We start from the raw sequence: 16,852 nt of genomic DNA on the forward strand, positions 1-16,852 counted from the left end.
TCAAAAAGCTATATTTTGGTCCAATCAGACCATAGAATTGTCTCCCATTTTGGTCTTAGAGTCCCCCACATGCCCTTTGACAAACTCTTGCCTAAACATGATGCAATTTCTTTTCTTTTTCCATTCTCCCATGAAGTCCACTCGTGTGAAGCACCCGGGCTGTTGATCCAGTATGCACAATGTAAAGATTGGATCTCTGTTAGAATTGCCATAGACATCTTGGTATCAGCACTCACTAGTGCCCACTCACATGGATACTCAGATTTTGAGGACGGCTTGTTTTAGACAGATTCAGTTGTGCCATATCTTCTCCGTTTCTTAATAATGGACTTATCTGTTCACTGTGGGATGTTCAATTCTTTTGAAATTTTCTTATATCCTACCCCTGATTGATGCTTTTGAAAAATCTTCTGGATTTCTTCTGAAAGAAATCTTCTGGAATTCTGGATTTGATTTCCCTTCATCTTCACGATGTTGTTTCTATTAGGGAAATGTATCAACCAACTGTGGGTCCTCCACAGAGGCAGTTATATTTAACCTGAATCTGTGTGAAACACCCTACTTCTCCAACCAACTAATAATGTCACTTTGAAATAATAGACGTTTTTTTGTGTTGTTCAGTGGCAAAACCTCCTAATTAAATCCATTTTGATTTCATGTTGTCACACAATAAAATATGGAAAAGCCCAAGGTGGGTGAATACTTATGAAAGGCACTGCATAGCAAAACAGGGTGATCCTCTGGTGTGTCTCATCCCAGTGTCACTGAACACAGTCATCCAAGCATAGCTGAGCCGAGTTGGCAGAGACAACGGTGCATCAAAGTAGTCTATGATTAAAAGGCTAGCACTGCCCTTTCCCTATTCATATTTACCCAATACCACTGCAGAATAACCCTTCTGTCGCTTGAATTGAATGTGGACCAGTCAAATTCTCAGTGTAAGCCGCGGGGCTGTTTTTGTTTGTTTTTAGAGGTGTAGACATCTACTAGCAGGGCTGTTTTTGTTTGTTTTTAGAGGTGTAGACATCTACTAGCAGGGCTGTTTTTGTTTGTTTTTAGAGTTGTAGACATCTACTAGCAGGGCTGTTTTTGTTTGTTTTTAGAGGTGTAGACATCTACCAAGCGTGCCGCACAAGCCCTGAAAAGTGAAGCCAAAACGTCTCGATCGCCCCCTGGTGAGTGGTCCCAGTATAGGTCATAAACCCCGCCCTCCCCATGTTATTCAATGGGACGCGAGATCAACTAAACAATTAAATTACCCTTCAAATATATTTTTTCCGAAGCTGGTTTCTGTCATTTACTGTAGTTTGTATCACGCTAATGTAAATTCAAGAGTTTGTTTTAGTTAGTTATTTAATGCTCTAAAAACGGTGGTGTGACGTCGTGATTCACAGCTGTGATTGACAGCTATCTGAGCCGAGGAGCCACTGAATCTTCGGAGGACTGAGGAGATTGGAACTTTACATTTAATCTCTAAACTTCTATAATTGATATAATTTCACACGGACATAATGGGTTGTTCTGCAGTACATTGTGCTAACCGATCTGGCATTTCCAATCGATCTTTGAATTTTTTTCGGTAAGTTACATTTATAAGCTATTTAATTAGTAAATAAATGTAATGGGCTAGCTAACGTTAGCTAAAAGACAACAAGCCTCGTTAACAGCCATGTTAATAGCTAGCAGGTGATCGTTAGCTAGAAGTTACCAATTATTTTTGTATTAGGCCTATTCTAAATTAAGGTTAAACATGATGTAAGTTAGGCTATAACATATCGTCTAGGTTTAACAAGCAAAGGTTGTACTGTACTTGGACTTGCGATTGATTACGGTATGCGCATTCTGCGAGGGAGAGTGAGGGCGGGGCACAGGGGTGGCGCCGTTGATTTCGCGGCTTTACGGCTTTACTTCCTTCTCGCTACTGCGCATAACTACTGCGCAGAACTGGTCCCAAGATCGCTATCTGCGCAGACGCAAGTCCAAGATGTCCGCGCCGTATCAGGACACTGGTGGCTTCATTTTTCACCAATGGAAAAGAGCGAAAGGGCGTCGTCCATTATATATACAGTCTATGACATCTACTAGCAGGGCTGTTTTTGTTTGTTTTTAGAGTTGTAGACATCTACTTGCAGGGCTGTTTTTGTTTGTTTTTAGAGTTGTAGACATCTGCAGCAGGGCTGTTTTTGTTTGTTTTTAGAGTTGTAGACATCTACTAGCAGGGGTGTTTTTGTTTGTTTTTAAAGGTGTAGACATCTGCAGCAGGGCTGTTTTTGTTTGTTTTTAGAGTTGTAGACATCTGCAGCAGGGGTGTTTTTGTTTGTTTTTAGAGGTGTAGACATCTGCAGCAGTCCGTGCAGATGAGCATGGCACCGACAGACATTCTCTGACCTGCTTTTCATTTCCAGCACCCCTGCTCTCACCTCTGGTTTATCAAAACACAGATACGGTGCTGAACAAAACCTCACATAATCCTGTAGGCTTAACACCCACCCTATTTCTTTTTTTTTTTTTAAAGTCATGCAACCTTTTGTGTAGAGGTATTAGCGAGGCTTAAAAAGAAACACACGTGTTTTGGTGCTTTTATCCGACATAAGTGATGTGTAGCCACCAGCATTACGCAAACATTCCCAATTCTCTGGGGCCGCCGCCCCATTGTTCATGCAACTCATGGAGATGGAATCGGGGAGGCGTTGGAGAAGTTGGCAAGCTTTGTGGCAGCTAATCAAAATGAAGTGCTTGGGCTGCCAACATAATGCTAGCTTATGCTTCATCCGTTTAAGCAAATTTACCCAGTGACCAATTGTGTTGGTACTGATTGACGATGTGTAATTTCACATATATCAACAGTTGTGGGCATCCCCCTCAGCAGAACAACCCCATTCTTCGAAAAAATAGCCTCATACGCCAGACTGGGTTAGACAGAAGCGTATTGTCTTTTAGAGGTAATATGCATGTTTAGCCTATGGCCTGATAACGAGGCAAGCGAGAATGTGGTTTTGTTTTAGTACGTAACCCACTCTGCCTCTGTCCCTACAGGAGTGACAACTGTCCTGACTATGACCACCCTCAGTATCAGCGCTAGGAACTCTCTCCCAAAAGTGGCCTACGCCACAGCCATGGACTGGTTTATCGCCGTCTGCTATGCCTTTGTCTTCTCTGCCCTCATCGAGTTCGCTACAGTCAACTATTTTACAAAGAGGGGCTACGCCTGGGATGGCAAAAGTGTGGTCCCAGAGAAGGTATTCCTCCTCTTACACTGCATGAAATAGTATGTTGTATGGTTAACTACATTTGGTGTTTTCGGATATATGAATATTAGGGTTGGTTTTGCATCGCTTAGATTAATCAGTTAGATTAATGGGACAAAACAAGAACATTGATGTTTAGTGTTCCCTCATCACCGTCTCATTTGAGTTGTCTTAGACAAACTTTCATAACATTTTTAGCCACTAAAGTTTTTATTGCATTTGTGTAACAAGCAAACGCAGGCATCTTAATTTATTTGTAAAGGAGGTGGCCCCAAAACAAAACAAATCCTGGCTTGTCAAAGTGCTTTGCTGTTTGTTTTCTCATGTGCTAACCCAAGGTACTTTGTGCTTTACTCTGTTGAAGCAAAAGAAGAAGAAGGAGTCACTCTTGAAGAAGAACAACACCACCGCATACACTGCTGCCACTGCTACAGCCTTCGCTCCAAACATTGCCAGAGACCCTGGTTTGGCCACCATTGCCAAAAGCGCCCCCCCTCCCCCCACTGAGCCCAAGGAAGAGCCCAAGCCCAAGCCACCAGAGGCCAAGAAGACCTTCAACAGTGTCAGCAAGATCGACAGGATTGCCAGAATAGCTTTCCCGTTACTCTTCGGAACCTTCAATCTGGTCTACTGGGCAACTTACTTAAATAAAAAGCCCAAATTACAGGGTATGGGATCTCACTAATCCCAATTCCCCCTTCTGTTTCTTTCTCGAATGTTTATTTTCAGAAAACATGGTGTCCATGCTGGTTGAGTTCACAGTCGCCACATTGCTTTTATTTCACATACCTTCCAAGATAAAAAAAAAAAGAGAAAAGGTCTTAGGATCTGAGCAATGTGGTAACTGTTTAATTGGAATTGTTTTGTGGGAGGGATTATGCTACTAAAGAAAATATGCTATAAATAATATATTATATACGCAAGAGAATGCTATTCTACAAATGCACATAGCCCAACATTTGTTAAGGATCCGGATTTTGTTTTGATTTTACGATATACACATGATCAGTTGTTGTTTGCATTACTTCATTGGCACTGTAAAAGAAAATTGTGTTTTTGCATGGACTGGGTGTTTTTCCTTTCAAAGACCAATCAACATTGACTGATGACCTAGTTTGTTTAATATCAGTGACAAAATGCTACCTTCAATCTCCGTCAAATATTCTTCCATTCTCTGTAGATGTTTTGGGGTTGTTAATTTCCTTCTGTTGAAAAAATCAAGATAGGGTTTCAGCAATAGCAATAAAACATGTCTCAGTGGAAAAAAAAAGTTCATTCATTCATGGATTTAAGAAGATAAAACAATTCAATCGTTTATGTGCAACATTATGAATACTAATCATTTAGTTTTATTGTAAATATTATCAAGTGTTAGAGATGTCAATATTACGTTTAAGCTTTGCAAAGTGTAACTAAAGGGTATACATATTCAACACGTGGCAGAGATGGTTTTTCTTTTTTTAACTGTTTATGAAATACTGAATAGTTTGTGTTGAGAGAGTATTTACTGGTTCGCTCCTAAGTGACAGTTTCTTACCAAGCAGGTGTTCCACTGATCGCCAGTCAATGTTGCATTGACAGTGGCTATTACTGAAGTATACTAATATATCTATATATTCAACTAAATACATAGCTGTGTGTATCTACATGCTAACAACTAGAAAGTGTCCAGGTCAGGGGTGGGCTGGTAATGAAAGGGAATGTAAAACTGTAAAATCTAAATGTCGGAATGCATTTTATATTTAGAATTAAAAAAACACTATTATTCTTTACTTTGGTTTCTGGTTTCTATGGCAGAGAAAATACACTAGAGGTTCATTTGTACAGGGCCAAGCGAACTGTCAGATTGTTTAGGTTCGAAAGAGGACTGCTAGCAGTGAGCGTCTCAGTGGGCAGGCAGTGGCAAATGCATTGAGAATGAAGAGCAGTGCCTTTTACATTTTCATGGTTGATCTAAGGAAATACTACTCTCTATTTGAAGGCACTAGGTTTTCCATCCAGCTCTATTCCATGACCCCGTGATGGCACCATAGTTCCCATCTTCTGTTGACAATGTTTCAGAAAGTACCAGCGACACTGCCTTCCATCCCATGCCGTTAGAGAAAAACTTGTTTTTGGACTGCATTTGTTGCTGCTTGATGTTGATGCGAGAGGAAGAGAGAAAGCAGAGGCACTAAACATTACTGGCTAGTGCTGTGTCCTGCACACAGGAAATGTCTTGTAGTTCTTTGATAGTATTGAATATTTATATTTTTGTAGCATGATGTCAATCCCTCCTCAGAGAAAACCAACAGATACTAAACCAAACATGTTAAAACATAGTTGCTTTCTTTTCCTTTTCTTCAAATTCATTCAAATATACTCAAAGACACATTTTCTGATATGTGGCAAGTTAAAGTGAATTGTTCTTCTAAAAATGCTGTTGATGTAGCAATATCCATTAGCAAGGGCTTTTTGAAAATCTGAACTTAAAACCTGCATTGTCCTGGTAATATCCATGGTAGCTTTATAGTGACCTCAGTAATTATAGTTAAATGTGTCAGGTTAGAATCAATCTGTCATGCCATGTCTTTATTTTTTTTTTGCGGTTTTCCAGCCGTCAGTATTTAACTTCCTTTCATAAATATATTGTATGATCCAAATTGATAGTGGGGACATTGTATAGCATGGGCAGGTGTGTTTTTACAGGAAATCGGTTTTATAGTACTGGACATTGTGCAGAACTGACCATGTCTGTGGACGTTGTTGAAAGACTAGTGTGTACTGTACATCAGTGCACATGCGTTGTGTGGAAGCAGAGGATTGTTATGTTATGACCAATAGATAGGCTCAATTCCTGGAGATGGTGGGCTTTTGGTATGCAAGTGCACAATATGCTGTGGACAGAGTAGTCTTATAAAAACTGTGTCAGGAACACAAGTCCCGTGTCAAATGTATAAATATAAATATATAGATATGTCACTTCAAAACAATTGTATGGATGTCTAATATTATGAAAGGAATACATAGATAATATATATATATATAATATACATAATGCATATATTATTATTTAATTAAAAACAATACTAGTTACAATAATGACATTGTTTGTACAAACCTATAGTTATGCATTTTGAACATTAGAAGCGTACTTTACTTTTATGTAGTCAGCTTTGTGCTATGCAAGGAACAGCTTTGATCCACGTTAATTAGCTTCTTTCTCTGACCATTGTGTTTCAAATTTACAAGGTATTGTAAAAAGCTTAACTCTTTAATCAACCATGCACTCTATTTAGCCATTTCTTTATCTGCTAGGTAATCCAAGAGTAGATTATGAATTACTCAGCTATTTTCTTTTTCTTGATGTCCAGGTCTGGATCTATGATGGTTGATGGGAAGATGATGACTTTGAATGTCGTTTGCACATTTTTCAAAGATATGGTGATGAAATAAGTCAATTAAAAACATGAAGCTAAAGTATATTAAGTTCACAAATCATTTTATTTTAAAATAATTTCAAACATAATTATGGATATAATAAGTGAGTTATCATGAATTGCAGACAGGATAAATACACGCTGAAATTAAAAAATGAGAAATTACAGACAACAAAATTCATGAAGGTTTCCTTCATATTTCTGAAAATGAAAACCTCAGCAAAAATAAACAGTGTTTCTGGCAGTTTGGTGTGAAACGTTCCGCTGTTGTTATTTTGGCCTACTGGTTTTGAAAGCACTGTATTTGCTCCAGAGCACTGGCTGTGAAATCTGTGACACATTCACAAACATGAGCTTCCAACCCCTCCCCTTTTCACATACAGCAGCTGCAACAAACCCAACCCCTTTGAGAGCTGTTAGCTGTTGTTCTGAACTTTATTTGCTTTTCAAAGTTGGGTCTTTGATCAACGTTAAGTACCTGTGGGAGTTTTTAGTTTATTTATGTTTCATTCATTCAAGGCATTTAAAATAATGATTGGGAAATAGAACCACGTTTTTTGAAAGCACAAATGTTGAAGATAACGATAGTGGATGAAGGTCAATGGTCTCCACACACACACACTTCGTGGTACATAATGTATGATAACTGACCAACAATGATAGAGGTGGAAAAGTATACCTTCTGTAAATGTTTGGTTTTGTTATGACATGGCCCTCTGTAGAATCTGATTCTCTGCATAAGTCTTTAAATAAAAGAGATTAAAACAGTCATGCTGACATTTCTATCAATGTTTAATAAATTATTAAAATGCTAACATATTGTTTTTATTTTTATTATTCCAGTTATGCTATCTGCTCCTTTTCATAAACAAAGACAATGCATAAGAAATTACATCCAACCTATGAGGATCTCTTAAGAAATGTGAAGCTAAAATAAATACGTGAGACCTTTGCATCTGTGTATATGACCTTTGCATCTATTTACAGTAGTATTTCATGTATTGTTGAATACACATTTCTGATTAGCTAGACATGTATTTTATGACAGCCAATAAAACCTGGCTATATGAGATAGGTCTCTCTGGGACATATACGGTTAAACTGGGATAGTTGCTGATGCATAATCTTTGCAGCACTCTTAAAACACAAACCGACCCTAATAGCACAAAAGAAAACTAAACTACACCACAACAAACAGAATTGGATAGAACATAGAGATATTGGAAGAGTTTAACAATCAAGCTTTGATGTGTTTTTGCATAGATATAAGTCTGGAGCATCTGATTACACAACTTGGTGAGTGATGAATATACATTTTTCCAATCAATATTGTAGTCACTACACAGCTGACGCTGTGCTGTCAAATCCACCACCATTTTGCTAGTTTATGCAGCTGTTATCAGAAGATCAATAGTTTGGTTAAATGTGTTATTATTTACAGATTTTCTAGCAACCATTTGTTTAGCTTTCTTGTAGTCTACAGTTTAATATGCAATGCTAACGTCTGTGGTGAAAGTGATCAAGTTTCAACAGCTCATTGTATTGTATCATGATGAATTTCACTTGAAAACAACTTAAGATGAATATACTGTACATCCTTAATGAGCTAATGATGCAGAATTTTTCCTGGAATAGCATGATTCACAATCTTGACAAAGTATACATTGCAAATTAAAAAAAATCTATAAGCTAGCCAAATATTATTGCTAGCAAATTGGCCAATAATAACAATGAAATAAAACAGAACTGGCTAATGAAAACAGTTGGCCTAAATAACAACATAGCAACAATTGGGTCATAGCTGCAACATACAGTAAAACATGTTTGTTCATTACTCAACACATTCATTTGTCGTGTGCTCCAAAAACTTCTCTGCAAAAATGAATTAAGCTAGCTAGCAAAGTTCTTGGGCACTGGGCCTATGTTTATAAAAAAAATTAAACAAAAAGGAATCTTTATATTACAAGGTGAGATTAGAAACATATTCTCATTCTCAGTAGCAATTTAGGAGGAATTAGATTTCTCTTGCTCTGGAACAAAAATACTTTATCACCTCAGTGATTCAATTTAGCAACCTTTTGGTAACTGGTCATCATTTCTAACCACTAGGTTATCCGTTTGGTTTATTGGTTCAACTGTTTGTAACTTTGTAACAAGTCGGATCCTCTAGTGTGCAGTACCATACATAAAACTGGTGTTTTGGAACTTCTCTACAGACGCAAAAGCAGCAACAGGCTGTAATTAACCAGGTAAATCATTTGAGATTCAGGCATTCAATTGCATTAGGCCAACACACACACATACACTGATCAGCCGTAACATAATGACCACCTGCCTTATATTGTGTAGGTCCCACTTTTGCCACTAAAACAGCCCTGACACGTCGAGGCTCTTGTTGAAGTCGCTCAGATCCTTACGTTTGCCCATTTTTACTGCTTCTAACACATCAACATTGAGGAAAGAATGGACAGAATGTTCACTTGCCTAATATATCCCACCCACTGACGGATGCCATGATAACGAGATTATTAGTGTTATTCACTTCACCCTTGAGTGGTCATAATGTTATGGTTGATTGGTAAACAAATAGCAAGACATTTAGATTACATAGGTTTGATGTCCATCCATGTTCTTTCGCTTATCCAGGGCCGGGTCGTGGGGGCAGCAGTCTAAGCAGGGATGCCCAGACTTCCCTCTCCCCAGACACTACCTCTAGCTCTTCCGGGGGGACACCGAGGCGTTCCCAGGCCAGCCGGGAGACATAGTCCCTCCAGCGTGTCCTAGGTCTTCCCCGGGGTCTCCTCCCGGTGGGACGGGACCAGAACACCTTCCCAGGAAGGCGTTCCGGAGGCATCCGAAACAGACCCCGGGGAAGACCTAGGTTTGATGTATTCAGCAAAAGGACAGATCAAAGAAAAGTTTATTTAGTTTGTTTTATGAAGGAGTAAGGTGTGATGAAAGTATAATATTTACAATATGTTAAAGTCATTGTAGGCTGCAAACTGAAATGAAAGATAAGTTAAAGAAAACGTAGGCTTTAGGAGTGACCAGAGGGAGATTTGTACTTGACCACGGCTAAACAGTGGAGTAACAAATGGTAAAGAGTGAGGTAAAGAAGGGGCATTTACCTTAAAGAGACCTTAAAGGCAAATACGTGTGTACCAGTGAGCCTGGCCAAAAGTATAAAAGTCCCAGTGATAAGTCTTAAAGGGGATGCTCACTAACAACTTCTACAGAAATGTACGTGGGTCAAATTTATGGGAGGGAGATAAAAAAATATATATGTAAGGATATTGTGTTTGATGGGTTGGAAGTTGTGAAATTTGACTGGCTCAACTGAAAAGGACATTCCCCAGGCCTCGGCCGGGTTCAGTCCATGAGAACTTCCCTATGGATGCCAAACCATGAAGCAATAGGCCTTTTTGGGCTTAGCTGATTACTATCGGCGGTTTGTGCCGTATTTTTGGTCAATGGCTTCTGCTCTGTCCAGTGACACCAAGAGAGGCTGTCTGGACCCTGGACCTGTAGGACACTTTCCCACATCTGAAAAGGGCACTGACCAAAGAGCATCAGCAGGCCTGACTTTCACTCCGCAGACCGATGCGTCTGATTCAGGAATAGGAGTGGTGCTGTCCCCGGAGTGGGATGGGGAAGAGACCTCATCCTTTTCATAAGCAAAAACCTGATGAACGTAGCCAAGGAGAGGGAAGGGCATGCCATCCGCTAGAGTCCAGTGTTTCCCAATCCTGGTCCTCGGAACCCAAAGGGGTGCACGTTTTTGATTTTGCCCTGGCACTCGCACACCTGATTCAAATGAAAGACTTGATGATAGGTTGATTACGTAAATCAATTGTATAAGTGGGACGGCAACATTGGACGCTAGACTGTTGCTCATTTTGCTGTGTCACGCTGCAACAGGATATTGGCATATATACACACAGAAAATTGTCTTGGCCAGACCTTGTAGAACACCTATATACCCCCAGATGTCACAACATGCCCTCAGATTGTGCAGGCCCTCAGATTGTGTAAACAATTAGAGACATTTTCAAACAAGGCTAGAAACTCCCCTATAAGAATGATGGCTGCAGCTTTCCAAGTCTGCAGGATTACAGATGTTTGTAATGAGAGGTTTAAGAGACAGGTGATAGAGGCTTAGATACTATTGGTAGACAGCCAATTTTTATATGAATTTGTCTATCAATTTCACAGTGTTCCAGTACTTTTTGAGATGAGAACCATTGACTTCAAATTGACATATATGAAATCCTGCCTTTGCTATCTTAATTTTTTGAGTGCTTTTCCAAGAATCCCAGAAGATTTGCTCATCAGAGGGGGTTTTGGAAGCCAAAGCTCTGCACCAGAGCAGGTGTTTATACTAGATTACTTCTCACAATGAAGAGCTAAACTAGGGGCTGTAGTGGTTGTTGGTACAGACTTTCTTGAGTGGGGTATGTTTTTTAAACAATGTAAGATTTTCTTTTCAAAAGCAGGACCAAACCCGATAAGGTTGATTCTTGGATTGTTTAAGATAATGTAAGACAAATGTTTTGGAAGTCCAATTGGAGTTGCACTGATTTCTGGGGGCTGAGCACATCTCAGATTAGGAATTTTTTTATGGGCAATAAGTTCACTTAGGGCTGTCATATCACAGACAGCAGCAGAAGAGTGTTTATACAAGCCACCACTCAAATTTCATGCAACTATAGATATCCACCTCATCCCACTTGGAGGCTCTATCCTGAGGCAAGAAAATATATAACCAGGAATGAGTGCTTCTGAGTTTGAAGCAATATGTTTTAGCCAAGATTCTGAGATGGCCAAAATGTTGGGTCTGGATGTATAAGTGAATGCTGTGAGCTCGTCATTTTAAAGGGCACACTTTAGACGTTCATACCGCATGCACCTGCTTCTTGACTCATGTGATGATGATGATGATGAAGATGATGATGTTTTTGACTCAAGAGTGATGAAATTTACCACACACGCTCAGGTAAGTGAACGCAATTAACCCACACAATATCCATACACCAATGCCCTAATAAACAAAATCTTGTGTCTTGCCATTTGTCATTTCCATAATCATACTTATAAGCTGAAGGGTGGCATTGCAACCTTTTTTGTGAGATGGCATGTTAAATGTTGCCTCGATGAAGGTAGAGGCCACCGCAATCTGTACACTCTCTAATTTCCTCACCCAGGAATGATGCTGAGTGAAAATAAGTCGGCTGTATCCTCACATCTACATAGTCAGTGAGTTAGCTTGGTTCCTAATATGTACCTCAAGTGACGGAGATGGCCTTTCAATTTCCTCCTCCTTCCCTTTCAGGTGCAGAAGAACGTGCATTGTCTTCCTCAATAGGATGATAGCCGAGCTGGATAAGATGGTTACGTAACGTGGGGCTTCTGCTGCTTTCCCCTTCTTGAAACTCCCTGCCTGCCTGCATGAGAAGCCAGTTTTATCCCCATGAGACATTTCTATGTCAGCTCCAAGCCGCCTTGTGCCACATTCAATTCTTTGGCTCTTAATTCACTCGGCTGTATGGGACTGTGATCTACTGAGATTCCGATTACTACTCTCCACTCATTCTCTCTATCTTTCTCTCTCTCGCTCTCAGGCATTACCTTTCACACACACACACACACACACATCACAGATTACTTTAGAAGGTATTGAAAGATGTAATTTATTTTTCTTCCTCAATTGAAATGAATAAATGAATAAGGGAACAGTGAGATTGGGAAAAATAGAATTACTGTACCTTTAAAAAGGCTCTTAGTGTTGTCTGTTTAGGGGGGTTTGTTCTTTAAGGAGGCCATGGTTTACCTTTACGTTTAGAAGTATGAGTCATTGCCAAACAGTTTTTTAGAACAGATATACAGACTCCCAATGATAGCTGTCCAATATATGCTATTTTGTCTTTTGTATCATATCAGGAATAATTAGAAGTGTTTTCAAAAAGCAGTAGTTGCAGACAACCTGGTCTCAGGCGTCTACGCAGAGTATTTTACGTAAATATTTGACAGCCAAATTTGTTAGGTAAAGTCATGTTAGAGTACTAATTCAGAAAAAATGGTAGGCCATGTTTCAAACCAGGAACCATCCACGCCACAGATGGGTGCTCTACCCACTGCTTCATATAGGAACTGGCTGTGAGCGGAGGTGAGTCGTGCTGTTACAATATCAATATAAGTGATCATCTAACCTAACCTTAACCCCAGTGCTGTGATATCTAACCTTAACCCTAACCTTAACCCCAGTGCTGTGATATCTAACCTTAACCCCAGTGCTGTGATACATAACGTTAAACTAACTGCAATGTTAAAATGCATTTATTACATATTGTAGAAACCTTGGTAAGGCCACTACTTGTCCCCTATGATCTATATATCCTGCGTGGAGCAGCGAGATCTGAGTTTTGCTAGTTCGAAACATGGCTTGTTCATTTTGTGCAAATTCGTAGCATTCGTAAAATATGATACGTTTGTCTGACGTTCGTATCATATTGTATGTTTTAATTGCATTCAAAACATAGTATACATTGTAATAGAGATCATAAGATATGTTACTTTTTAACCAATTCATAATGTATTATACATTTTGGTAGCGCATTGTATTGTAAATTATCATACAATATCAGGTACCATGGATTTACGTAAAATAGTGTACGTAGTCCCCTGTGACCATGCTGCTTGTTAAGCACACTGTTTTAAAGCTTCGACTGCAGTTAAGGAATTGACCCCTAACTATAGTACTGTAGTTCACTTGTTAACACCCGTAGTTGCACCTTGTTTCTTGATAAAAGACAAGCATAAAAATGTTTCTTGTCAACAAAGGCATGTGTGTAATACCTATGGACTGCTTACCATGTAGGGGTTTGAATGTGACTCCTCTGCCTTCACTCACAAACATTTGCATGCACAGCTATACAGAGAGGTTAACATTTTACCATCAAAGACCCAAGACAGGATATGACTACGTATTTTTAAAGGAAGCCATGTGAAATATGGCTGTAAAGAAACAAACATTTCAATCTCACACACATGAAGTCCACACTTGAAATGAATCAAATGTTAATAAACTTTTACACTGAATTAAAACAGAATGTTGTACATAATATGACATCTCAGTGATGATCACCACTTCAAAACACAAAAAGATGAAGCAACAACAGAAAATAACCATATGGACATAAAACATCAGATTATGCAACTTCAACTAAAATAAAGGTAAGGCCAAGTAATACACTAAGGCAAGTATTACATAACAACATGTCTGTCTATAGCATAAAAAGGCTAACCCCAAGCTACCACAATGACAATGTTAAGGAAACATAACATTTTGAAATATTAAAAACTAATAATGAAAGTTGACAAACAAAACATTTAGCTAATGTTTAAACAGGAGTATGAAGATAAAGATGGACACTGACACAATGAATCTGCAAATGCCCAGCATGCTTCTCAACAAAATGGTGGATTCAATAAAAGAAGCTAACTGAAAGCTAGAATATACACAACTAAAAACAAAAAAGCTTCAAACCCTTAAGGCAGAAGATTCACCGCCTGGCATCTATACATTGTCAAACCAATATTAGAATAACACTTAGGGGTAAGCAGTTACTTATTAGTCCTTAGGTAGAACATGTACAATCTTTGTTATGGGTCTTAAAGGTCTTCTCCATTAATTCAATATAGTGTTCCTTCATTTTATGTTTTCGTAATCAGAGTTTGATGAAAGGACAGTCAAAAGTCTGTACTCTGTTCCTGGGCAGATGCTTTTTAGGACTGCAGAATGGTGGCTGGGGGACCATTCTTTTGTCAGTGATCGGGGAAGAAAATGTAGTCTTTGACAGAAGGTGTAAGTTTGTTGTCATTCTTTGTATGGCTGAAGACAAGTTGCCCTAAATTGTCTGGCATTCGTATACCAGGAAGAGGTTTGTGTTGTTCACGTGTCAACTTCTCTTTCACATAGATGTTACTTTCAGATGGCTTAAAGTAACTGGGGCATTGGCTTTCCACGCCGTTTGTCTTAAAGGTTTTCACTGCAGGTTTGTGATGCTTTCTGGATGAAGAGCACTTAAGTGCTCTATCAGGAAGCGCAGCAATTCCTCAATAATCTTTTCTCAAAAACCCCAGCACTTTTTGTGGAAGTGAGGATTTTATGCATGGACACAGCTTGTTTGGTTCCTCACAAGACCTGCTTCCTGAGTCTGGGAGTGATGGATTTCTTATCTCCTTTTTGTTGAAATTTTTGGAAGGGCACAGTGTCTGAAGGTCCGTAACTCAAATCCAACCATTGCAATCATGTCTAGACCATGTTACAGAAACTTACTGAACAGACCCATTGATTAATTGGACCATTGTATAGAGGAGAGAAAAAACAATCTAGCTAAGTACTGGGTTAAACTCCATGTATTTAGACAATAGGAAAATGCAAAATGTGCTAATGGATTTCTAAAATAAAAGGAACAAGGCTGGGCTAATTGAGACTGGATAAAAATGTTTTGCTCAAAGGTCAGCCATTATGTGAGATGTTGTCACACCTTCTTGCCTATACCGAAGGAGGTCTTTCTGAGCAAGTTTTTTTTTTTAAACAAACAGTTCCCAGATAGTTGGTGGGAAGCTCCCAGAAAGTTTGTGTTAAGTGCTCTGATCCTGTATGCATGTGTGCAGTGATCACCAGGAGAGCTATGGAAACATCTACTAGATGAGTAGGCCTGGTTCATCACTGGGTTTCACATTCAGTTCTTCAATGGCACTGCGAATCTTTAACTTCCACGATTGGTAGTTCTCTGCTTAATTGTCGAACAAAGAGTCCTGCCTTGGCATGGTCTTGAAGAGCTAGGTTTTTGACAAAATGGGAGACATCCGGCAGGCTGGGTGCAGACCTGTATGACAGATTGTCGTCTCGAGATGGATTGCCCACTGGATTGGTTGGTGTGTGAGAGCTGGTTGTTCTGCGGCTCATGGAGGCGTGAAGTGTTAGGAGTAAAACCCGAGGGATCTGGCTGTGGAAAGCCACAGCTGATATGATGACCCTCGTCATGTTGGGGGTCAATCATTATTTTCAAGCAAACATGATCTGTGTCTTCATCCTCCCAGGGTTGATCAGGAGAGAGGTCTGGGCAGAAGGGTGCTTTCATGCATTCGCCAGTTCACTGTAATGAACGCTGTGTTGATCATAAGAGACTACCCTCTTTTTAGCTCTGTCTAATTTGGCAGCTACTTCTAGAGCTTTAGCTTCAGCTAAAAATGCAGCTTCGGTGTCGCCTGCTTTCAGTGTAGTTTCAAGAAATGCTTTGTCAATGTTTATCTCATGTTTTGGCATATTGTTGTGTGGCTTCAGCCTTGGCGCGGTCCTCAGCTGGACTCACAGGGGCACTGGTTATGAGGATGTGTTTAATTTCAACCTGACTTTCAGGTCAAGGGAATCACTGCGGCATCTCGGTGTCCAACACTGTGCAACTTTGTTGCAATGTGTGTCTATACTGCAGGAAGGTCAGTCTTTCCACTCTCCTGCCCCCACATTTGATTGCTTAAGGTCGACGGGAGTTGACCTTAAGCATTTTGAATGGTAGGTGTGATAATAGAAATAACTTAATCATTAATCCAGGATGGACATTTGTCTTCAGCATCACCACACACTTAAAACCATTACATACACAATATGTTCTGTCTCTGCACTCATTTGAACCATAAGTACAACAAAATCATTAACATTCAGTTAAATCAGAGAGGAGATCAATATATGTACAGTGGGGAGAACAAGTATTTGATACACTGCCGATTTTGCAGGTTTTCCCACTTACAAAGCATGTAGAAGTCTGTAATTTTTTTCATAGGAACTCTTCATCTGTGAGTGACAGAATCTAAAACAAAAATCCAGAAAATCACATTGTATTATTTTTAAGTAATTAATTTGCATTTTATTGCATGACATACGTATTTGATACATCAGAAAAGCAGAACTTAATATTTGGTACAGAAACCTTTGTTTGCAATTACAGAGATCATACGTATCCGGTAGTTCTGGACCAGGTTTGCACATACTGCAGCATTCTTTGACCCGCTCCTCCATACAGACCTTCTCCAGATCCTTCAGGTTTCAGGGCTGTCGCTGGGCAATACGGACTTTCAGCTCCCTCCAAAGATTTTCTATTGGTTTCAGATCTGGAAACTGGC

General features: G+C 39.5%; 1 protein-coding gene across 4 annotated transcripts in view; it reads left to right on the top strand.

The window, feature by feature from the left end:
• The window catches only part of gabra1 (gamma-aminobutyric acid type A receptor subunit alpha1), a 35,094-nt gene extending 27,612 nt beyond the window's left edge, over window positions 1-7,482 (top strand). For all 4 annotated transcript variants that reach the window (XM_010871086.3, XM_010871087.4, XM_010871088.4 and 1 more), the window contains 2 exons: window positions 3,037-3,239; window positions 3,613-7,482. In XM_010871086.3, the coding sequence (XP_010869388.1) occupies window positions 3,037-3,239; window positions 3,613-3,933 (524 nt within the window). In that variant the 3' untranslated portion in view covers window positions 3,934-7,482. The remainder of the gene's footprint in view (window positions 1-3,036; window positions 3,240-3,612) is intronic.
• Window positions 7,483-16,852: the final 9,370 nt, after the last annotated feature.

Source organism: Esox lucius, chromosome 7 (assembly GCF_011004845.1).
Source record: "Esox lucius isolate fEsoLuc1 chromosome 7, fEsoLuc1.pri, whole genome shotgun sequence".
Classification (NCBI taxonomy): Eukaryota; Metazoa; Chordata; class Actinopteri; order Esociformes; family Esocidae; genus Esox; species Esox lucius.